Genomic DNA, 22,721 nt, shown 5'->3' with positions numbered 1-22,721 from the left:
CGGCGGCGGCGCAGGGAGGGGCGGGGCCGGCCGGGGCGGGGCGGACTCCCGAGCACGCCGCCCTATGGGGAGCGCCCGGTGCGGGCCGTGGGAGCCGGGGGCGGGCCCGCCGCCGCCGCGGCCACACGCAGTTCTGACCGCACTCGCCTGCGCCGGAACCAGCCTTGAGCAGCTGCGCAGGTCCGGGGCCCGGCAGCCCCATCGCGGGGACCCTGCGGCGGTCCCTGGGGGAAGCCGGGGTGCAGAGGACCATGCGGGCCGGCAAAACCTTCCGCAAGCGCCGCGCCGACTCGGAGTCGGAGTCGGAGTCGGACGAGCAGGACAGCGAGGAGGTCCGGTGAGTGGGCAGCTGGGTGGGGGGCGGCGGGATCGCCATGCGGAGAAGCCGCGACCCAAGGAAATACCTCCGGGAACGGCCGAGCCTCTGGTCTGGGCGGGCGGGCGGGGGCCGCCTTCGGTCCGAGGAGGCCGCACCCCAGACGGCAGCAGCCGACCTTGACCCTAACTCTGAGCCTGCGGGATTGATCTCGTGCTGCCTGGGCTGGGGCAAGCGCCCCCAAAGCGATGCGAGAGCTGCGGGGGTTCCCCGCCATCTACGCGGCCTCGATGCGGTCCTCCAGCCCCCGCAGTAGAATGGGAGCTTCCTGAGGACAGGCACCGGTTTTGCCTTTCTTTGTATCCCCCCTCCTTAGCATGCTGCCCCGCTCTTACTGAATGCTCTTGTCTTGACTGGTAACTGTCAAATGAATGGTTATGCCTAAAGTATATTGCGTGTGTTCTCTTCCTATGACAATTCATTCAACAGTAAAACCATCCCTTCATCTTGTCATCACATCTGACATTTATGTAGCACTTAAAGGTTTCCAGAGTGCATTGCAGAAGTCATCTCATGTGATCCCCACAACTACCCTGTGAGGTGGGCAGTAGAAGCATTCTCATTCTTAAATATGTAGACATATGTATGTTATGCTCTGCCTCATACTAGACTGAAGATTTATAAAACTTCTTCTCTCTTCTGAAAACAGGACAGTATTAAATATAGGAAAGAAGGGAGGGGAGCGGGGAGAATGAAAGGTGATGAGCACAAGAGGCGCTGAAACCTAATTTGTCAATTTAAAAAAAATTAATTCCTGGCTTGCGTTTTTAAGCCTACCCCTAATCGTCTCTTATGAACACACGTACACACATTGGCTGGTCAAAAACTGTCACACTTTTGTCCCCCAGCAGATAAGGAAATGTGTCGAATTTTCTTAACCTGTCCCTAGTTGGAAATACAAGTTCCCTTGGGGACAGAGCCTCAGAGCCAATGGATGGAGCTCTCAATAACCAGACCCCATTTTATTTTGATTGTTGGACTGCTTAATCGTTTCTCTGTTACATTCAGGTTGAAACTTGAGGAAACCAAAGAAGTTCAGAGCTTGAGGAGACGGCCTAATGGGGTGAGGTAGGTCTAGCCACCTTGGGTTGGGGACCACAGTCAGAAGAGAAGAAAAAAGTATGTCCTGTATTCCCCTTTATGTAATGCTGTAACAAATGCACAACTACTTGAAATAGCCCATCTCCTGTGTCAGACTGTATACCAGGGCATTCTATCTGCTACCTGGCTTCCCCTGCTTTTTCCAGATGTTTGTCAATAGTTCAGAATGAGGACTACGCAGAGTAGAAAATGGAGATGCTTAGTGTTTATTTTGCTTCAGTTTTCTCTACCAAGGAGAATGACTTCTGTACTTAAAATGACATGATAAAAAAACAAAACTTAAAGGGTTGCCTTTGATGAATTCAAGTCACTGTGACCACATCATTCACATCCTTGGGAATTGAAGGAACTGGCAGAAGTCTTGAGCCACTGTCAATGATATTTGGAAAGATCATGGAGAATGGAAGTAGAACAAAGAGGACTGGATTTGGACCTGGGTTCAAGTCTGGCTCTTCTTACCTTTTTGACTTGAGGTGGGGGGGGGGTGAAGTTTTGGACTAGGTTACCTCGAAAACTGATCTAGCTCTAAGAACATATCTGTAAAGTTGAGAGTTAGCATCAGTTTTGGTCTGGTTGGTTTTTTTTTTTTAAACATGATCTTTCCTGACATTCCTTTATGGCCCCCATTATTCATATGATCTTTTGTCAGCTTAGATAATGAATTTCTGAACTGACTGCTTTGCCTTTTCCTATGTTTGAACTGTACCCACCATTTTTCCCCTCAGTGCTGTAGCCCTCCTGGTTGGGGAGAAAGTACAAGAAGAGACAACTCTAGTGGTGAGTTTTGTTGACATCCCTGGTGAATGGTATAATATTTGGCTAGGAAAGATGACCCTGGAAGACTAGCAAGTTTTAAAAATGTGATTTAGTTCAGTAAAACAGTGTGATATAGTTCAGTAAAGCACAGGTTGTCCTCCAGAAAGGTTATCTGTTTTACATCAACCAACATTTATTGATACATAACCTATTCAGTATCCTGAGTGTTAGGGTGTCGCACCCAATACTGTTCCTAAAACATAGCAAGTGCTTAATAACTGTTTGATAATTGAACTCTGGGTGAGAAAAACATGAATAAGAAATGATCTTTGTCCCTCACAGAATTTTATCAACCATATTTGCTTTTTCATTATCATCTTTCTTATTTGGTAGGATGATCCCTTTAAGATCAAGACTGGCGGAATGGTGGATATGAAGAAACTTAAAGAGAGAAACAAGGACAGGTTAGTGGAAAACATTTTTAGAAACTGTTGAGAACATTTTCTCTCCTTGTGAATACACTCAATTTTACTGCCCATAGTACTAAGAAAACTCACTTGCGTTTTCAGAGAGATTGGGGAGAACAGCAGTTGGGAAAGAATAACTCACAGAATGTTCTTGGATGTGTTTTTTAAAAAATGGATTTAGTAGATTTTTTCCAAGGAAACATTAAAGATACCATACCTTTGTCTCCCTTTAGGATTAATGAAGAGGAAGATCTCAACTTAGGAACGTCATTTTCAGCAGAAACCAACCGAAGGGATGAAGATGCTGACATGTGAGTGGTTTTTTTTTCCTAGAGTATGAACAGATAACGCTTTCCTTGTGGGTTCTAAATCCTATTTCCCAGCCAAACCAAGGAAAATTTTTGGAGCTTCTAGAAGGGTTCAGAATTACTTTGTTTTCTCTGTCTCCCACCCCTTCCCATCTACCTTACAGTACCTGAAGATCCCCTCAATACACTTTCCTCTTCTGCTGGACCAGCTGAAGGGCTGTGGCTCAGAGCAGAGCTCTTATGTTACCTGTTATCCTTTGGTATATTCTAGGATGAAATACATTGAGACAGAGCTAAAGAAGAGGAAAGGAATTGTGGAAAACGAGGAGCAGAAGGTGAAATTGAAGAATGCTGAAGACTGTCTCTATGAGCTCCCCGAGAGCATTCGAGTCTCCTCAGCTAAGAAAACAGAAGAGATGTTGTCCAACCAGATGCTGAGTGGCATCCCTGAGGTAGACTTGGGCATTGAGTAAGTTTCATCATCTTACTTTATTCAGTCAATACAAATTTAATAGAAATAATCATAATACCTGGCATATATAGCTCTTTGAGACTTGGAAAACTTTTTACATATGTATATTTCATTTGATCCTTACAACAACCCTTGGAGGTAGGTGCTATTTTTATTTTTATTTTCATTTTACAGATGAAGGAACCGAAGTAGACAGAGGTTAAATGACTTGCCTAGTGTCATACAGCTAATAAGCGTCTGAGTCAGAATTTGAACTCAGGTCTCCTCGACTCCAAGTCTAGTACTTTATACACTGTACCGCCTGGCTGACTACATTAGGTAGAACTTAAGGAGAGTGTTGCTGAAACTTTTGCACTAAGGCAGAAATCAAAAGTAAATTTAATGTCCCTTGTTCAGCCCGTGCTACTTCAAAAATAGCAGGTGTAACTGGAGGGGGCTGACAGGACTCTGGCCCAGTGGCCTGAACAGACTAGTTTGGAGAGCTGCTCAGCCCTTACAGGAACACTTCTCTTAACCCAGTCTTTGAAGAAGTAGGGTAATAAAATGAGTAGAGAGCTGGCTTTGGAATTGATGGTCCTGCCCTTGAACCGTGTTAGCTGCGCTGCTCTCAGTGCCCCACGTAATTCATAGGCCAGAAGTGGCAGTGCAGGTGCCAGTCTGTGTTGGTAAGGGGAGTTTCCTGGGAAGTCCCTATGCCAGTGAAATCACAAGGCTAGTCCAAAACACATACACAAACATACGTACACACACATTCATATATACACGCAGACACACTTTCATCCCCAGTAATCTTAAGGAGGAAATGGAAAGGTAATTTTCCTCCTCTCCAGGAGGCAGGCTGTTGTGGTTGTTCACAAGTGCTACTCAGATGGCCCACCAGGTGGAAAGGCTTAAGGGAGGGTCTCTGTGATTGAAAGTAGAAGTGTTTTTGAACACTGTACCTACTCCGTCTATCCTGAACAAGGCCTGCTAACTCTTCTCTCAGCAGTGAAATTGGCAATAATTAGTTCAGTTACCCCCTCAACCACCCCCTCTTGATTTTGGCTTAAAATAACTTTTTAAAAGGGAGGAAGTAATGCAAATTGATAAAGTATAGATAGTAACAAGTCAATATAGTAACTAAAAATGATCTATGGGGGTGTGTAATTTCCCTTTGAGACTTCCTTTGCATGTGGAGTTGGCCAAGATCTCGGTAAAGAACTCTACTCTTCTCTCACCAGCTTCTTTCCTGCTCATATTCCTCTGTCTCTCATTGTATATGTAGTGAGGGTAGAGGGAAAATGGCAGTCTTATAAGCCTCTTGCCTTTGAATTCCCCACATTTTAAGGCTAAGTGGTTTTCCTTCTCTTCCTCACAGTGCAAAAATAAAAAATATCATTTCGACAGAAGATGCAAAGGCACGCCTGCTGGCTGAACAACAGAACAAAAAGAAAGACAGTGAAACCTCTTTTGTTCCAACCAACATGGCTGTAAACTATGTACAGCACAACCGATGTAAGTGTATCTCAGGCACCCCAGTCTCCTCATCTGCCCTCTTTCAGGGCACCATAGTGGCCAGGCCATGTATTCTCCAACCTTTTTGTTACTTCTGTTCCACTTTAGTGGGCAGGAAAATACTTAGACTCCTTAACTTGTGAGTCTTCCACACATAGTAGGTGCTTCTCAGTGTTTGTTGAATTTGTTGTCGAATTGTTCTCTCTTAGTTTATCATGAAGAGCTCAATGCTCCAGTTCGGAGGCACAAAGAAGAGCCGAAAACCCGACCCCTCAGGGTGGGAGATACAGAGAAGCCAGAACCTGAGAGTAAGAGCAAATGTTTCTATACTTCCTTGCTGTTGGGTAGTAGGGAGAGTCCTAGGCAAATGGCAGGGGCAGGAGAGAGAGAAAAAAAAGATTCATTGGCAACCCATTTTTTAAAGAAACTTTGTGTTCTTGAGCATTTTATCTAAGACTGGTCTTGTCATAACCCTTTCAAAGCTTGCAAATTTTTCCAGAATGTCTGGTGAATTGGTTAAGCTATGCTTCAAGTCAGTGTACATGGTAACAGACATGAGGCTCCCTTGGTAGCTGCTCCTGAACATACTCCCAGAGAGGGTGCTCAGGGACTCTGCCTTGGCTTGCTTCCTTCCCAAAGCCTAGCACTATCAGGCTTTTCTTTTTATCCTATATAGAAAAGTCATGGGCTTCTTTCTGTTTTGGCTACTCTTATTTTTGGCCCCAAGAAAGTGCTGTTTAATCCATGTCTGCTTCTTTGTCCTGGTCTCCACTAAAATCCTCTTGACATCTGTCACTGGGTGGGGTTGGCCCTGGGGTTCCCATTGGCCAGGCCAGTGGAATGAAAGTTCAGGTGAGTCATACCAGGCCCAAGGGTGAACTTCAGGTCTGCTGTCTGTGGGCCTACCTGATTGTGTTCTAAGAGGCTTGTGACTAGATTGGCTGCAAGAAGATGAGTTTCTTGTCTCCTGTGACCCTCCTCTCCAGGCCTCACCTGTAGGGGATGTGACCTTCCTTGGCCAGCAACAGAATCACGGGTCCCTGACAGTAGCTCCTGCTTTTGAGGATGCCTAGTTTTAAGCTATGGCTGACATATTTTTCTTCTTTTTTTCTTAAAGGGTCTCCTCCAAATCGCAAGCGCCCCCCTAATGAAAAGGCAACCGATGATTATCATTATGAGAAGTTTAAGAAGATGAACAGACGCTATTGATACCGGCTCAGCGGGAGTAGGTGGGGAGGGGATTTTGGCGGAGAGTTTGTTTTTTGTCAAGTACAAGATGCAGTGTAAATATCACAGAAAGAAAAGTTTCTTTCTTCTAGATCTCTCTAGGCTATGCAGTTGTCTTACAACCTATTTTTGGATTTTTTTTTTTTTGCAAATAGGTATGTTAATGAATGTGACCGTATGAAAGTTGACTGTAATGCTCTTGCATGTGACCTGCCAGGTTTTCTTAAGCAGTGGATCGATATTCTCGTTAAGCCACGAGGTTTTCCTTTTTTTGTCAAATAGTATTCCTGTTACTATTTCTGAATCTCCTTTGTAAATAAGTTGGTTTTCTTTTGATATTTGGGTAATGTGAAGTAGACTGCAGGAATTACGTGATCTTACTCTTTACACTGTTTTCTTACGCTCAGACATTGCTCCACCGCCTAGTTAGGACGTCTTGTTTAAGAAATGTCATTTAGAAGACCGAGGTTTGCTACTTGCTGTGTGACTTTGGGCGAGTCCTTTGCCTTCCCCGGAGCCACACTTTCTTCATCTATAAAATGGGGGCATTAATAATGCGTTACTTACCTCACGTGGTTGTTGTGAAGATCGAGTGAGTACTTTGTAACCCTATGGTGCTTATTCAAAAAAAATAGAGCAAAGAAATCCAGGATAGGACTGAGGAGGCAACAGTGGCTTTTCTGACTTTCCCAAATTCCTATTGGTTTTTCCATATAATTTATTTCTATATCAAGAAGTTGTAGCTGAGTGTTTTAATTGTTAAGTAGAATTATACATAATTCTTACACAGAAGTTAAAACCAGACACTTCACCTGTATTTGGGGGAGATTTACTTTCTGCCATGTCTACTCGTGGCTGGCATTTCAGGTGCCTAAGGAGCTAGGTTTCTGTATTCTCTAGCCTCAGGGCAAACCTGAGTGACTGAAATGGACTTTTCCGGTCCAGCTCAAAAGATAAAAAAAAAGTGTTTTACAAGGCATTGGCATGTTTCACAAAATCACTTACATTAAAAATATTGTCACTTGGATAATAGGTTTCCTTCAGGTCTTCTAGGCCTCATTCAGGAAGGGGGAGACTGTGATCATCCTGGGATAGGAGGCAAGAAAACTTCTGAAATGCCCCCCAAATTTTGTGCTACAGGCTGAAAATTTTGATTCACGGAAAGTCAGGTCCAAAATGTGATATTTGAGGGCCTATCAATTAAGAGAATAAATGTAAAGTCCTCCACAAATCGAGGGATTATTCACCTTGCCTTTTGAGATTAACACATAGTAAGCATCTAATGAATGCTTTTTCATTCATTCATTAAACTAATAATGTACTTACACTACCTACCTCATAGACTTGTGAGGAAAGTGCTTTTTGTTGTAAAGTGCTATAGATTTGTGAGCTGTACCAGTAATGGTAGGATTATTGATAGGGAGCTCAAGTGGATGTCATCTAGTCCAACCCCCTTGTTTTACAGATGGGGAAACAGGTTTAGAAAGGGTCAGTGATTTGCCGTGGGTCACAGGTCATAAGTGGCAGTGCTGGAATTTGAACCCAGGTGGTCTTAGTGCAAATGTAGTATTGCTCCTTTATTGATTTAGCCTCCTATCCTATAATCACTTGTTCCTATCAGAGAGAACGCTGAATGTCTGTAGAAATCAGTTCAGGCAAGGGCATGGGCTTCTAAAACTCCATGATTTGATAATGCAGTGAGGACTACAGTGCTGCTCTGGTGCTTTGTGTAGCGAGGTGACCCTGGCAGAATCTGTTATCCAGTGATGGCTTTGAGTATGGTCACAGTGATGAACTGTTCTCCAAGCACCTGTAATAAAAAAGTACTTACAACGTGCCAAGCACTGGAGAGAAATAAAAAAAGCAGGGACAATCCTTGCCTTCAAGGAGCTAACCTTCTAAGAGGGGAGATACATAGAGGAGGCTGGCTAGGGAAGGTGGTTTTGGTCTGGGAAGTCTCAGAGGTGGTGGGGGGAACAACATTTAATTGACACGCCCTTTCCAGAAGCAATGGTAGTAGAAGAGGAAGTGGAAAGGGTAAGGTGGGTTAGGGAGGATGGCAGGGGTGAGAGCATGAGAAAACATGAACTGTTGTAAACGGAAGTTAACAGAACCAGGAAAACTATGCTTAAGGCATCCAGTGATGTAAATGAAATAACAGTGAAACAGTGGAAACTGTCAAATTATGATGACCAGCCTCGCACCCAAAAAGGAGACAGAAGAAGGTACCTCCTTCGCAGATGTGAGGACTGTGGGTGTGGACACTGCACATATGTCATATATTTTCAATGTGGTGTTTAGTTTTGTTGAACTCTTCTCCCCCACTTTTATTGTTATATAGCCCTTATTCACTTGGTATCCTTTTTCCAACTCCCTCTCCCCCTCCCCTCTGGAGACTGGTCCCCAGAGGCAAGGCTCCATCTCCCTTTCAGGGTAATAGGGATACCCCTGAGGAGTTGGAAATGTCTTTAATATTATTGGCTCAACCCCTTGTTCCAACATGTTTCCTAGTTAGTATCTCCCCTATACCATTTATTGCCCCGGTGGTGAGCGTCCCAATATCATTTAACCAATTAATACCAGTTAGCTTTTACCACAGGATATTTGCTGAGAAGATATATTGGTCAGAAATACAAACATTCCCTCCTCACTGGGGTCTGTGCCACCTTAGTCCCTGAGGAGAGTGGGCTCCAATTTAAAAGCCGCTGTCAGGAAACATTTGTCCCAGCAAGTCTTACAAATATGGCCTAGCCGCTGGAAAAATTGGTCCTTGAGACTAGCCGTTGCTGGACTAGGTCAAGCAGCTCACTCCTCGCAGCAATGCTGATGCCCTCCCCACTCTGCCGCTGTTGCTGATGAGAATGACTAACCCTGGAATGGACTCCAGATCCTGGACCACTTGTGGTTCCCCTGGTCTTTCAGAGCTTACAGGGTCATAGCCTAGTCCATTTCTAATACATCACCCAAAAGTAGGAAAGAATAAACAAATAGACAAAAAGAAAAAGACATCATATATTAAGAGCCATATATAGGACCAGATTGTTGGTCCTGGTGCTCCCTTTTCCACCTAGAGGCTTCAGAGCAGGTATTGCCTTGCTCACCCACGAGGAAAGAAAAACCAGTGTAGCCACCTGATAAATTGTTGGCTCAGCAGCCAACCAAAAAGCCTTTTCTTCTGAGCACCAAGTAGACAAGCATAAAATGCCAGGATATGCTGAGTAGTAGAGCAGCCTCCTCCGTTTTTCCTTAGCTGACACTTAGAAACAGGCTCACTAAACAGGCAATTAACCTCCAGCAGGAAGACTGAGCCCTCTTTGGACAAGGTCCTATTGAATTATAGGGAAAGGTGCTCAGAGGCAAGAGAAAAGGAACATTGGGAAAGGATATGTGATGTGAAAATGATACAAATAAAATTTTATTTTAAACAATATAAATTTCTTGAGGATGACAATTATATTGATTTTTGTCTGTGTGAGCCCTAGCCCTGGCATTCATAAGCTAGGCATTTCATTTATAAGTGGTAGACTTAAAACATTGTAGACTTCCCTAAGCCTTAGAACAAAGCCACTCCCTTTCCCCCAACCCCATGTATTCCACCATCCAGGGACATCAACTTCCTTGTTCTTCCTCAAACAAGACATTCCACCTCCTCAGTGGGCATTTCCTCTGGCTGCCCCCATGCCCGGAATGCCCTCCTTCCTCATCAGGCCGTAGCTTCAAGTCCTAGCTAAAGCCCCACCCACACGAAACCTTTCACAGTCCCTCAATTCTGGTGCCTTCCCTTTGTTGATTATCTAAAATTTATCTTGTATATATCTTGTTTGTACATAGTTGTTTACATGTCTTCCCCCTTTAGACTGTGTGCTCCTGGAGGGCAGACTCTTTGTATCCCTAGCACTTAGGACAGTGCCTGGCACATGAGAGGCACTTAATAAATGTTTATTGACTGATGGCTGATTCATTGACAAGTATGCCAGTCTACATTGGTAGAAAGAGTTCTGTATATCAATGAAGTTATAGGTTACAGATTTATATATAGATATAATTTCAGTCATATATCAGGTAGAAAAATATATTTTGTATACACATCTGTGGAGATGTGATTTCAGTATATAGAATGTCAGCGTAAGATCTTCAAGGTCAGATTTTCATTTATATCTTTGTATTCCTAACACTTAACACATAGTGGGCAGTCCAGTTAAATTCAGTTCTGTGACCTATTTGCAGATTTATCTGCCAGACCACAGCCCTGTGATCCAACTTCTATTGCATCCTTCCTTACTGTGTGTTCACAAGTCACAACTTCCCCATCTATAGAATAAAGGGATTAAACACGAGATGGGCTCTTTATGTTTTTATGATTTGCCAAATGACTAGCGAATTCTGGTAATAGAATTGGACAGGTTAACCAAGGCCCTCTTAAGTGCCTCATTAGGGAGAAGTGTTTTCTAGTTGTGACAGGTCTCTTTTGTGGACAATGTGATTGTGGCAGACTCTAGTCACCAGTGGGCAATACAGACATCTAGTCTGCCTTTCCTGTCGGGAATCACAGAGCCTCAGACCTATAAGGGATCTTGAAGCCCAACTCCCTCATTTTATAGAAGTCAAAACTGAGCCCTTTTGAAATTAAGACAATGTATAGTGAGAAAAGCACCTAACTTGGAGTCAGAGAGTTCATTCAGGCAAAGATGGAGATGCTTCTAGAAGAACCATCACCAAAGCTGCCCAGGGAAAACCCCAAGTTCAGTTCAAACTTGTATTAGTTGCTCATAATAGTAATAGGAAAAAAGCCACATTTGAAAAATGTCACTTGAAGTATATGGCCACCTTGGGTGTTGAGGTCCATCCCCTTGTTTTCCATGCTAACAGTGGTCCTGTTAAATTCAGTGTTTAGGATATGATTGGCCAAGAGAAATTTGGTGGTCTGAGAATGGTTATTATATCTAAGCTTAGGGTGCCATTTTAATGTTTGATGTAACACTGAGAGTTCCTTACAAGAAAATGCCTAACTAACATAGAAATCTGGTACAAGCATTAGAACATATCCCTATCAATGAAAAAAAGCTCTAAATCACTATTGATTAGAGATGAAAATCAAAACAACTCTGAGGTACCACATCACACCTATCAGATTGTCTAACATGACAAAACAGGAAAAAGATAAATGTTGGAGAAGATGTGGGAAAGTTGGAGCACTAATTCATTGTTGGTGGAGTCGTGAGCTGATCCAACCATTCTGGACAGCAATTTGGTACTATGCCCAAGGGGGTATAAAAATATGCATACCCTTTGACTCAGCAAGACTTCTAGGGCTATATCCCAAAGAGATCAGAAAAATGAGAAAAGGACCCATGTGTACAAAAATATTTATAGCAGCTCTGTGGTGGCCAAAAACTGGAAATTGAGGGGATGCCCATCAATTGGGGTATAGCTGAACAAGTTGTGCTATATGAATTTAATGGAATACTATTGTGCTATAAGGAATGATGAACAGGCAGACTTCAGAAAAACCTGGAAAGACTTGAATGAACTGATGCTGAGTGAAGTGATCAGAACCAGGAGAACATTGTACACAGCAACAGCCACAGCGTGCAAGGACTGATTGTGACAGACTTACCCTTTCTCAGCAATGCAAGGACTAAAACATTTCTAAAGGACTCATGATGGAAAATGCCATCCACATTCAGAAAAAGAACTATGGAGCTGGAATGCAAAGCAGACTTCTTTTTTGTTTTGTTCTGTTTCTTTTTTTTCCTCATGGTTTCTCCCATTCGTTATAATTCTTCTATGCAACATGACATGTGAAAATGTGTTTAATAGGAATGTATGTGCAGAGCCCATATCAGATTGCATGCCATCTTGGGGAGGGAGGAGGGAGGAAGGGGGAGAAAATTTAAAACTTATGGAAGTGAATGTTGAAAACTAAAAATAAATAAATTAATAAATTAGGAAAAAAAATATCCCTATCAGTTGTGTGGCAACAAAATGGATATTAAGGACAAAAAAGTCCAGACAAAATCCATTGTCTTCTATAGGAAGAAAAAAAATCTCCAGTATGAAAGCTCACTGGTTCCCAAGGGCCTGGATTAAATCCACCCTCTATTGCTTTCCTGTGCACTTAGGCAAGTCATTTAACCTTCCTGGGCCTCAGTTTCCTCATCTGCAAAATGGAAAAAATGGACTAGATGGTCTCAGGCTTTCAGAACCTTGACACATCAAGATACCCTGGGAGCTCCTTAAAGGGTGGTCCTTAGGACTCTGGGGGTCTCTGAGACCTTTCCAGGGGGTGCCTGAGATCAAAATTATTTTCTGAAAAATACTAAGATGTTACTTGCCTATCAAAATACTCCTCTCTTTTCCAACCACACATCTGTATGAGGCCCTATTCATATATTCAGCCAAAACTGTATCACAGTATACAATGCAGAAGCAGACAGGAAAATCCAGTTGTCTTCTATTAAGTCAAAATTTTAAAATATTTGTAAAACAATGCCTTCTCACTAAATTTTGTTTTGGAAAATATATTTTTTTGGTAAAACAATATTTGTGTTCACTTGTGGTGCATTGTTATTTTTAAATGAATTAATAAATGAATGAATGTTTAAAATTGTATTTTAAGTTCTAGGAAGGGAACAAACATTTAAGTACTAATATACATATATGTACATGTATATATGTATGTATGTGCATGTATAGATACATACACACATGCATGTATACGTGTATGTATGCCAGGAGCTGGAAGTGCTTTACAGATGTTATCTCATTTGATCCTCACAACAACCTTGGGAAGTAGGTGCTATTATTCTCATTTTACAGTTGAAGAAACTAAGGCAGGCAGATTAAAATGACATGCCCAAGGTCACATAGTCACATCTGAACTCAGGTCTTTCTGACTCCAGGTCTAGCAGCTCTATCCACTGTCACACCAATATCGACACAGATAACTCATGTGATGAAAAGTTCTCTGAGGTTCTCAGTAATTTTTAGGAGTGTAAAACGGTCCTGAGACTAAAAAGTTTGAGAACCACAGCCTTAAGGAGTTGGACGGGGGAGGGGAAGCTGAAGGAAGGAGGTGGGGGGGAGGAAGCAGCGGCGGCTTCTTTGCCCGACTCCAAGATGGCCGGCTTCGGCTTCGCTGCCAGTGCTCCGAGGCGGCGCGGGAAGTGCTTTCCCCTTCACAAAGATGGCGGCGAGCGGTAGAGGCGGGGCGGAGCCGGAAGCGGCGGCGGCCTGTCTTCGGCACCGGCTGAGGCCGTGGCCGGGAGGGCGGGCTCGGTTTGGCTCGGCTCAGTGCGGGTCCGGGCATGAAGCTGGTCCGGGCCGCCCTGGGCCTGCTGCTGCTGGCGCCGCCCTTGGTCCGGGCGGTGGAGCCCATCAGCCTGGGGCTGGCCCTGGCCGGCGTGCTGACCAGTTACTTCTCCTACCCGCGCCTCTACTGCCTCTTCACCGAGTGCTGCAGCCAGAAGCAGAGCCTCAGCCGCGAGGGTAGGGCCGTCCCGGGGCCCGGGCCCGGGAGGTGGGGTGGGACGGGATGTGGCCGGGGGGAAGGTCGGAGGCCCGCTAGGGGCGTAGACGCCGGTCTGTGCAGCCGCGGGCTTGGCCCCTTACCTGTCACGAGTCTCAGTTTCTTCATCAGTACAATGGGGCGATGGGGACTAAATGAGCAGCTCCAAGCCCTCTAGGGCTCGTACGAGGCAGGGGGCGCCAAGAAGCTTCCAGGGCTGGGGAGGAAGTGGGGTGGCCCCTTGCAGGGAGGACTTTGGAGGTCATTTAGTTCAACTCTTTCGTTTGACCGGACCGGATACTTTAGAGAGGACGAATAGCTCGCCCAAGATCACACAAGTGGTAGGACGGGCATAATGTACTGGGAAGAGCTCCGCGTTCGGATAGTCAGGAGCCCTGGGTCAGACCCAGATTCTCAAAGTGTGAGTCGGTGTGTGGATAGATGGACGGATGAACCATAATAATCGCTAGTATTTACGCAGCGCCGTACGCATGTTAACTCATTTTATCCTCGAAACCACCCTGGGAGGCAGGTGCTACAATTACCCCCATTTTACAGATGGAGAAACTGAGGGACTAGAGTCAGAATTCCCTCTCAGTGCTCGACTGCTCCAAGCCTCGAGCTGTCTCCACAGCGCCACCTAGCTGCGAGAGAAACAGGCACCGCGCACAGCCTGGGGATAAAAAACGGCCGCTGCCCCCCAGGAGCTTCCTTTCTAACTGGCAGAGATGTATGGAAGAGTGGTGGCTAGGGAAGGGAGTTTGGTGGCGAGTGGTCGCCATCTCCCGTCTCTGGGCCTTTGCCCTGGCTCTTCCTCATGCCTGGCGCACCCCCTCTGCCTCATAGGGTCCCCCTCTTCCTTTAAGATGCAGTTCAACGCTTCTACTTGAAGCTTTTCCTGATCCCCCAAATTCTAGGGCCCTCCCTTCTCAAACTACTGTTTAACTACTTTGTATTTATCCTCTTTATGTTTGTTCCATATATACTTATACGATGTTGGTGTAAACTCCTTGTGAGTCGGCATTATTTTATTCTCTGTATTTGTATGCCCAGTACCTAACATGGGGCCTGGCATGATATTAATAGATGCTTTCTTGGCAAATCTTTTCCAGAAAAAAAAAGGTAGTATTGACTTGATTACAGTTGCCAAAGGGGAGGGGGAGGGGTTGCTGGGTTAGGTTTAGTACCCTAATTTTAAGGAGGAAGAAGCCTAAGTGAGATTGCATGCCCTGTCCAGTTTGACAGGCTTGGGGCCATGCCCCTAATTGGTGACAACCAGCCATAATTAGCTGGGCCAGGACCTGGCTGTGTTTCTTGGCAAAGATCACGATCTCTTGGAGAGACAAGAATAGTGTAGTGGATAAAAGCTAGCCTTGGAGTCAAAAAGAGCTAGGTTCAAGTCCAGTCACTTAACAGTGCCCCCAGAAAATTGTATGGCTATAAATAAACAGAGAGTTGCCCAGCTGTATCAATGAAGAGAGTTCCCACAACAAAAGTTCTCTCTTACAGATGAAATCACAGGTCTGGATCAGAAGAAAAAAAAAAGAAAGACCCTCATTTCATAGTGTTGTCAGTAGAACACTTTGTAATCTAGAAATTTGAGCCATTATTAAAGTAGCAAAGTTAGAATGAAAGTCCAGGGTGCCCGACTCCCAAGTCCAGTGGTCTTTCCATTGTACTGTACTTCCTCAAGGATAGAGATCACAGAAAAGTAAAACATGGAGATTGGGTGGGGAAGTAGGGAAAGGGGGTGAGCAGTGGTGGTACCTGCTAAGGACAAGGAAGGATATTTTGAGTGCCATGGAAAGAGAGGCTCCCTGGGTAAGTGCAGAGATTTTGTGGAGAGGAGGTTGGGAGTGAGATAGGGAACTGCTTGCTGCCTCCAACAGAAAATGGGGGGGGGTTCCCTATGTTTGTAGACCCTGCTTCAGCCTTCTTTGCAAGAGAAAATAGAGTACTTTCATAATTAAATCTTCTTAAAAGTATCTTCTTAATTGAGGAGAGATATTGAAAGAGGGAGTCTTGCCTCCCTCATTTGTACAAGTTGAGTCTACATCTGAGCCCCATTTTCCTCCTTTCCCAAGAAAGGGGGTCCACAAATGTGATATAGATGTTGAAGAGGCAGAGTCCTTTCTGCCAAACTCATGGACAGTTTTTGTTCCTGTTTGAAAAAGCTAGAAGATGATGTGTCATTGGCATAGATGGGTCCCAGGAAGTTTGCCGCAGGGAAGAAATAGCAAGGGGTTTTCTTTGGGGGGAAGAGGCCTCCTCAGTGTTTCTTTGGGGCTGAAGAGTCAGGTTATTTTAGTCAACTGCTAATCATAGCTGGTTAGCATCCCAAAAGATCTGAACTGACCCTTAGCTGGTAGTAATGTTTTATCTAGTCTGCAAACCAGTTGGTTATTTGCATATGACAAGTTTTTTTTTTCCTCAGCATTGCAGAATGACCTTGACAGCAAGCTCTTTGGACAGCACCTTGCAAAGAAAGTGATTTTAAATGCTGTGTCTGGGTTCATAGGTAACCCGAAGTCCAAGAAACCTCTTACCCTCTCCCTGCATGGATGGACTGGCACAGGGAAAAATTTTGTCAGCAAAATCATAGCTGAGCATATTTATGAGGGTGGACTTAACAGTGATTACGTACACCTGTTCGTGGCCACATTGCACTTTCCTCATGCTGGGAACATCATACAATATAAGGCAAGAAGATAATTTGGAATCCTTCCCAACTGCACAGGAGTTGGGCTTTGTTTGATGTTTTCATGTGGGTGGCAGTGAAGTTCATGGGATTATATGCTAAAAAATGAATGATCTCTGAGAACTTCTTTTTTATTTTTATGGTTTTTTTTTGTTTTTTTGGAGGGGAGAAGGCAGGGCAATTGGGGTCAAGTGACTTGCCCAAGGTCACACAGCTAGTAAGTGTGTCAAGTGTCTGAGGCCAGATTTGAACTCAGGTTCTCCTGACTCCAGGGCTGGTGCTCCATTCACTGCGCCACCTAGCCGTGCCTCTGAGAATTTCTTTTTAGATGTCAGTTTTATATTGTACTTTGCACATTCCTAAAGGTTACAGCATTTGGGAAATGGGTATGTTTGATACACAAGAGCTATTCAGAGCTTTGTAATACTTCCTGAAGAAGTGTCCATTGTGCTGAATTGGTAAGATTGACATTCAGAAATCAAATGTGATGCTGGAAGAGCCCAGCCTTTGAGAGCCATCTGGTAGAGAAGGCTCTCATTTTCCATATGAGGAAACTGAGGCTCAGAGAGGGAAAGTTATTTGTTCAAGCTCACGTTGCCAGTTAGTTGCAGAACTAGCAGAGAACTCATGTCTTCCACCAGCACAGCCTTACTTGTACCATTTCTATAACCTATGTTTGATTTTGCTCTGCCATAGCAAAAGAATTTGGAGAGGTTTTTTTGTTGAGAATGAGTAAGAATACTTAAATTGATTCTCTTCATTATTTCTTTTACTGGTATAGACATACGAATACTACTAAGTCATAAGCTGTTTTTAGTTCATTATGTTATTCTTAAGTGTGCTTTATTTTCTTTTATAATCAGTAGTATTCAGTTAGAACCTGAAATGATTTCTTTCCAGATGATCAATAATATTCTTTCCAATAATCAGTTATTTGGAAAGATAATCAATAGATGGTAACATACTATAACTCAGTAGCCCATATCCTCCTCCTTAGATATTTTGAGTCAACTCATCACATCTTACATGAAACTTACTTGTCTTTCCTTGAAACAGAAACTTGTAATTAAAACATGATTTAAAAAAATATAATAATTTTAATAATAATTGGATAATTTTATTCCCTATTTCTTCTCTAATTATGAAAAAGGATTTAAAAAAAAGATTGGCATGGCATTGAAGTGATATCATTAAAGAAAGATTCCTTAGACACTGCAGCTACTTCCCGAGTAACATTCTTCTGTTATTCTTACTGAAGTCTCCTGGGTATTTTTGGTTTCTTGTAATCCAGGACCAGTTACAGTCGTGGATTCGGGGGAATGTGAGTGCCTGTGCAAGGTCCATCTTCATATTTGATGAAATGGATAAGATGCATGCAGGGCTTATAGATGCTATCAAGCCATTCTTAGACTACTATGATTTGATAGATGGGGTCTCCTATCAGAAAGCCATCTTCATCTTTCTCAGGTAAGATGAGATTCAGAAGGAATGAAGAATTCTGGGCTGTCTTCACAGCAACTAAAGCAAGTCCTTATTTTTATACACATTTCACAGCAATGCAGGAGCTGAAAGAATAACAGATGTGGCTTTAGATTTCTGGAGAAGTGGAAAACAGAGAGAGGAAATCAAGCTGAAAGACGTGGAGCAGGCATTATCTGTGTCAGTCTTCAATAACAAGAATAGTAAGTGGCTGTGTGTGTGTGTGTGTGTGTGTAAATCAGTGTTTTGTGTATTTGGGTTGGGGAGGGGGCTTTCTTATCTCCCAGTCTCCTCTTCCATGCCTGGAATGTTCCAGACCTTAGCCTGCACATTTGGAAATGTCCATAGTTTTAATTCTCTTTTCATAAAATTTTTTTTTGTTACATTTTAAGTTCTGAACTATCTCCTTCCATTCTTCCCTCCCCACCCTGCACTAGAGAAGGCCACCGTTTGACACAGATACACACACACATATACATACATAGAAAACCATACTGCGTATTTCTGTTTATCTTTTCTTTCTCAGGAGGTGGAGAGCATCTTCGTCATAGGTCCTTTGTAGTTGATTTGAATATTCATTTACTCAGAATAGCTAGTTTTTTCAGTTATTCTTTAAATAACATTGCTGTTACTGTACACACGTTCTCTTGGTTCTGCTCATTTCACTCTTCATTGTTTCCTCCAAGTCTTTCCACATTGTTCTAAAGTCAACCTGCTCATCATTTCTTATAGGCACAGTAGTACTCCATCACAATCATATACCATAACTTGTTTAGCCATTCTCCAACTAATGAGCATCCCCCCCAGTTTCCAGTTATTTGCCACTACAAAGACAGCTGCTATAAATATTTTAGAACAGTTTTCATAGTTTTTCTATTTTCTTGTTTTAAATCTTTTCTTTCTGTTGGGGAAGGAGAGGAATTCTACTGGGCTGCAGCAGTTGTGGTGAGTTGGAGATGTGGACTTCTTCATCTAGAACTATTTTCATATTCCTGACTTTAACTTTTTAGAACCTGAAGGTTCTGTCCCTTGGTTTTTTAAACTTTTATTTTCTAAAATTAACGAGCATTTATTTTCGCTCCCTCCTGCCTGCTCTTCACCTGAAAATAACAGTGACAAAAAAGAAACAAAACAAAACCGTGGTAACAAATAAGTGTAGTCAGGTAAAACATATTCCTACATTGGCCATGTCCAAAAGTGTCTGGTTTATTCTGTGCCCTAAGTCCATCACCTCCCTCGTCAGCGGGTGGGTAGCAGACTTCCTCATTAGCCCTGTGCAGCCGGGATTGGGCATTGCGTTGTCCAGAGTTCTTAAGTCTTTCAAAGGGGTCTGTCTTTGCAATGCTGTTGTTTTGATATAGATTGTTTCCCTGGTCTCCTCAATTCACTCTGTGTCAATTTATTTAGGACTTCCCAGGTTTCTGTGAAACCATCTACTTTGTCATTTAATATGGCACAATATTATTTCATTATATTCTTATATCTTTATATGTATAATATAACCTTATGCCTTATATACTTATACCATTATACTCTTATACATTATTTCTTTAGTCATTCCCCAACTGATGGGCACCCCTTCAGTTCTCTGCCACTTAAAAAAAAAGAAATGCTATAATATTTTTCCTGTACATGGGTCCTTTTTCTCTTTCTTTCATATCTTTTGAGGTATGGGCCAAGTGGTGATAATGATGGGCCAAAGAGTATGCAGGGATGGTAACTTTATGTTATCCCTGACTACACAGAATTCTAGATTCAGAGCTAGAAGCAACCTTATGGGTCATCTAGTCCAACCCCCTTACTTTACAGCTAAGGAAACAGGCCTAACTTCCTCAGTTAATGATTTGCCCGAGGTCACACAGGAATGAAGTATGTGAACGGAGAATTTGAACCCAGGTCCTGACTACAAATCCAGTGCTCTTTCCCCTGAAGCTTACTGACTTTGTTTTCCTTTTTTCCAGGTGGCTTCTGGCACAGTAGCCTAATTGACCGAAACCTCATTGATTACTTTGTTCCATTTCTTCCTCTGGAATACAAACACCTAAAAATGTGCATCAGAGTTGAAATGAAATCTCGTGGCTATGAAGTTGATGAAGATATTGTAACTAGAGTGGCAGAGGAGATGACATTCTTCCCCAAAGAAGAGAGAGTTTTCTCCGATAAAGGCTGCAAAACTGTATACACTAAGTTGGATTATTACTATGATGACTAAATATTTCAGGATGCATTTATTTGCATTGAAAAAGAAAGTACTTAAAATGGAAACACTTGGGCTTTTTTTTTTCTTCAAATTCCTTTTCCTGGAGGAGGAAAATGAATTTTAAGTCTTTTATAAAAAAAGGAATTTCTCCTGGCATTTTTTATTCAGAGGAATCTGCAGTAGCCATCGAACCTTTTCAAAAGCCTGGATCTGCCTCCCCAACTTACATGGGAACAGCACCAGTGAAAGCAGTCACCCATCATCTAACACTTTTGTAATAGTGCCTATGATTTTTTTTAAATCATGTTTTAATTACAAACTTCTGTTTCAAGGAAAGACAAGTAAGTTTCATCTAAGATGTGATGAGTTGACTCAAAATAGTTTTTAACATCATGAGAAATTATCCTTAAGAGTCTAAATTTTGAGGTTTTGAGAGTTTACCAAAAAAATCTTGATAACGATTATATCTTTAGTACAGAAACAAACATCAACGATCTGGAAAGCATTCCCTAGATTTCTGTCAGTGTAACCCAAAGGCAGGAATAGGAGAAAGCAAACTGTCAGAAGAGGGTAATTGAAACTGTCTTGTCAGTCCTGCCCATAGGAGCTGAGAGATTTTAAAGAAAAGGAAAAATGTACAAGAAGATTAACTTTTGAGGCTATTCATTGTATGTATGTCAGGAAAAGCCTTAAAATGTCCTTTCAAGGAAGTTCAGTGTGGTAGTACTAAAACAACTGTTAATTAGGAAAACTTTTATGAGGACTTAAACAGTGAGTCTGTGAAAACAGGATTGTTCTTCAAATGAAAAGTAATGTGGTACCCTGAGTGTTTTTCCATTATATGACTTACAGAAAGGAAGGCCAAATCACATGTTCCATTTATGCCCATCTCACTTTTTACTCCTCATGATGTCCTTGCTCTGAAGGAAGAGCAACCACACTATTTATGTACCTACTGTCCTTATTTGTATGTGGTGAGTTCTGCCATATTTTTAAGCCCTTCTCTACAATGACCAGTTTTTGCTTTTGTGATCAAGGGATTAAATACACCCTCTTCCCCCTCAGCCCCAAACCCTTGGAAAATTTACATGCATCTAATAAAGATGCTGAGGATATTGTTTTTATTTATAAATACAAATAACTGGTTTTTCAATAAAATTTGATTTTCTAGTTTGTGAATACATTTCTTCAGAGAAAAATAGGCCCTGTCAGCTCTTGCCTTACATACTTCACAGATCATTAAGATACATAAACTACTAGTTAGAATGTAGAGAAAAATTCTGAACATTTGCCTGATAGCTTGAAGTGGCTGAGATTATGATGATGCATCTTTGTAGAATTCTTTGCCTCACAGAGCCACACCCTCCTCTTAAGTCACACCAAGTTTGCTGTTTAAAAGAACTTAGCAGGGGATTGGTTTGTAAAGACTCATCTAGGAATCAGTCTTAAAACTGGTTTTTAAAAGGTCCTCTAGTGTGACTTCCTACCTAGATCAAAACTCTAGAACCTCACTGACAGATGATCATTTAATCAAGATGCAAACAGTAACAGGGAATTTATTACTCTACCATGTTAGGAAACATGTCCAAAGGGCACAGCTTTTCCTCACTCTAACTTCTGCTCATTGGCTCTAGTTGTGTGAGCTAGAAGGGATTAATCTTGCCTTCTCCCCCCACCCCCCTTTATTTTACAGATGAGGAAACAGAGCTGGGGGTGGGGGATGTAATTGCCCAAGGTCACATTGGTTCTTAAGTAATAGAACTGGGATTCAAACCTGGATCTTTGGACACTAAAGCCAGTACTTTTCCTACTAAATCACACTAAAGAGCCCTTCAGATACTGGAAAACAGCAGTGCGGATCTCAGATCAGCACAGAGGTTATGCCCGAGTTCAAGAGGGCTTTTACATGTCCAACAACATTTCTTGGTTCCGAGTTGTATGTATAGGTGGAGTGGCAAGACTTGGCATTTCAAGGCTTGTTTTTATCCAGGCTTTCATACTTAATAGCTCTAGGCCTGCCCAAAGGATTTCACCCACCTGAGCCCATTTCCTTTTCTGTAAAAATGAAGATAATCTATTCTTGGGGTGATATGTAATATCGCTTAGGGTGATAACCTGTTCTTAGGGTGTCTTCGTACAAGACAATGCTATATAACTGAATTATTGTGACAAAGAAACATCAGTAATCTGCTCTAAGTTTTTCACCAGGTTTTCACACATTTTTCCGTGCTGTTAAACATTACTCTTACTGATAGCACTTTAGGTGTATAGATAGCACTTTAAGGTTTGCAAAGAACTTTAGGAATATCTTATCTAGAAAAAGGTTCTGCAAGTTCTGATGTAACAACTGTATGTAACAATTCTAATTTCTCAATCCATTGACCCTGTGTGAATGAAAACAAGCATGGCACTCATCTTAGGTATGGCGAGTCTGCTTGGCATTAATGTGCTGTTAGGAAAAAATACAACCTTTAATCTCCAAACTTATAGACCTTTAGAACCTAAAGTAAGACCAATGTTGTTATTTCCCAGGCAGTGGCAGCCCACGCTAAAGCATCTCATCAAAACTGGGAGTTTAATTAAAGAACTAGTAAACAAGTACTTTACTAAATAACTACTGAAAGGAAGACATACAT

At 42.5% G+C, this 22,721-nt stretch overlaps 2 protein-coding genes across 2 annotated transcripts; both read left to right on the top strand.

Moving 5' to 3' along the window:
• Nucleotides 1-50: 50 nt before the first annotated feature.
• Nucleotides 51-10,538, top strand: C3H9orf78 (chromosome 3 C9orf78 homolog). The gene is made up of 9 exons (XM_036749574.1): nt 51-337; nt 1,385-1,444; nt 2,203-2,254; nt 2,627-2,697; nt 2,934-3,011; nt 3,280-3,477; nt 4,838-4,974; nt 5,184-5,282; nt 6,092-10,538. Exons 1-9 carry the CDS (start codon nt 252-254, stop codon nt 6,181-6,183), a joined length of 873 nt encoding a protein of 290 aa, XP_036605469.1. The 5' UTR covers nt 51-251; the 3' UTR covers nt 6,184-10,538.
• A 2,861-nt stretch (nt 10,539-13,399) lies between these two features.
• On the top strand, nt 13,400-21,255 carry TOR1A (torsin family 1 member A). Its single transcript, XM_036751469.1, has 5 exons — nt 13,400-13,689; nt 16,143-16,408; nt 17,698-17,873; nt 17,961-18,088; nt 19,847-21,255. Exons 1-5 carry the CDS (start codon nt 13,509-13,511, stop codon nt 20,095-20,097), a joined length of 1,002 nt encoding a protein of 333 aa, XP_036607364.1. The 5' UTR covers nt 13,400-13,508; the 3' UTR covers nt 20,098-21,255.
• The last annotated feature ends 1,466 nt before the right edge of the window (nt 21,256-22,721 follow it).

This window comes from Trichosurus vulpecula, chromosome 3 (assembly GCF_011100635.1).
Source record: "Trichosurus vulpecula isolate mTriVul1 chromosome 3, mTriVul1.pri, whole genome shotgun sequence".
Classification (NCBI taxonomy): domain Eukaryota; kingdom Metazoa; phylum Chordata; class Mammalia; order Diprotodontia; family Phalangeridae; genus Trichosurus; species Trichosurus vulpecula.
Note: the sequence above shows the minus strand (reverse complement) of the source record. Positions and strands in the feature narration are given on the sequence as shown.

Coding starts and splice junctions, on each gene's coding strand:
- C3H9orf78 (XM_036749574.1), top strand. CDS start 252: ATGCGGGCCGGCAAAACCTTCCGCAAGCGCCGCGCCGACTCGGAGTCG. Junction 2,698..2,933: donor AAAGAGAGAAACAAGGACAG/GTTAGTGGAAAA, acceptor GTCTCCCTTTAG/GATTAATGAAGAGGAAGATC. Junction 3,478..4,837: donor GAGGTAGACTTGGGCATTGA/GTAAGTTTCATC, acceptor TCTTCCTCACAG/TGCAAAAATAAAAAATATCA.
- TOR1A (XM_036751469.1), top strand. CDS start 13,509: ATGAAGCTGGTCCGGGCCGCCCTGGGCCTGCTGCTGCTGGCGCCGCCC. Junction 17,874..17,960: donor GCCATCTTCATCTTTCTCAG/GTAAGATGAGAT, acceptor CACATTTCACAG/CAATGCAGGAGCTGAAAGAA. Junction 18,089..19,846: donor AGTCTTCAATAACAAGAATA/GTAAGTGGCTGT, acceptor CCTTTTTTCCAG/GTGGCTTCTGGCACAGTAGC.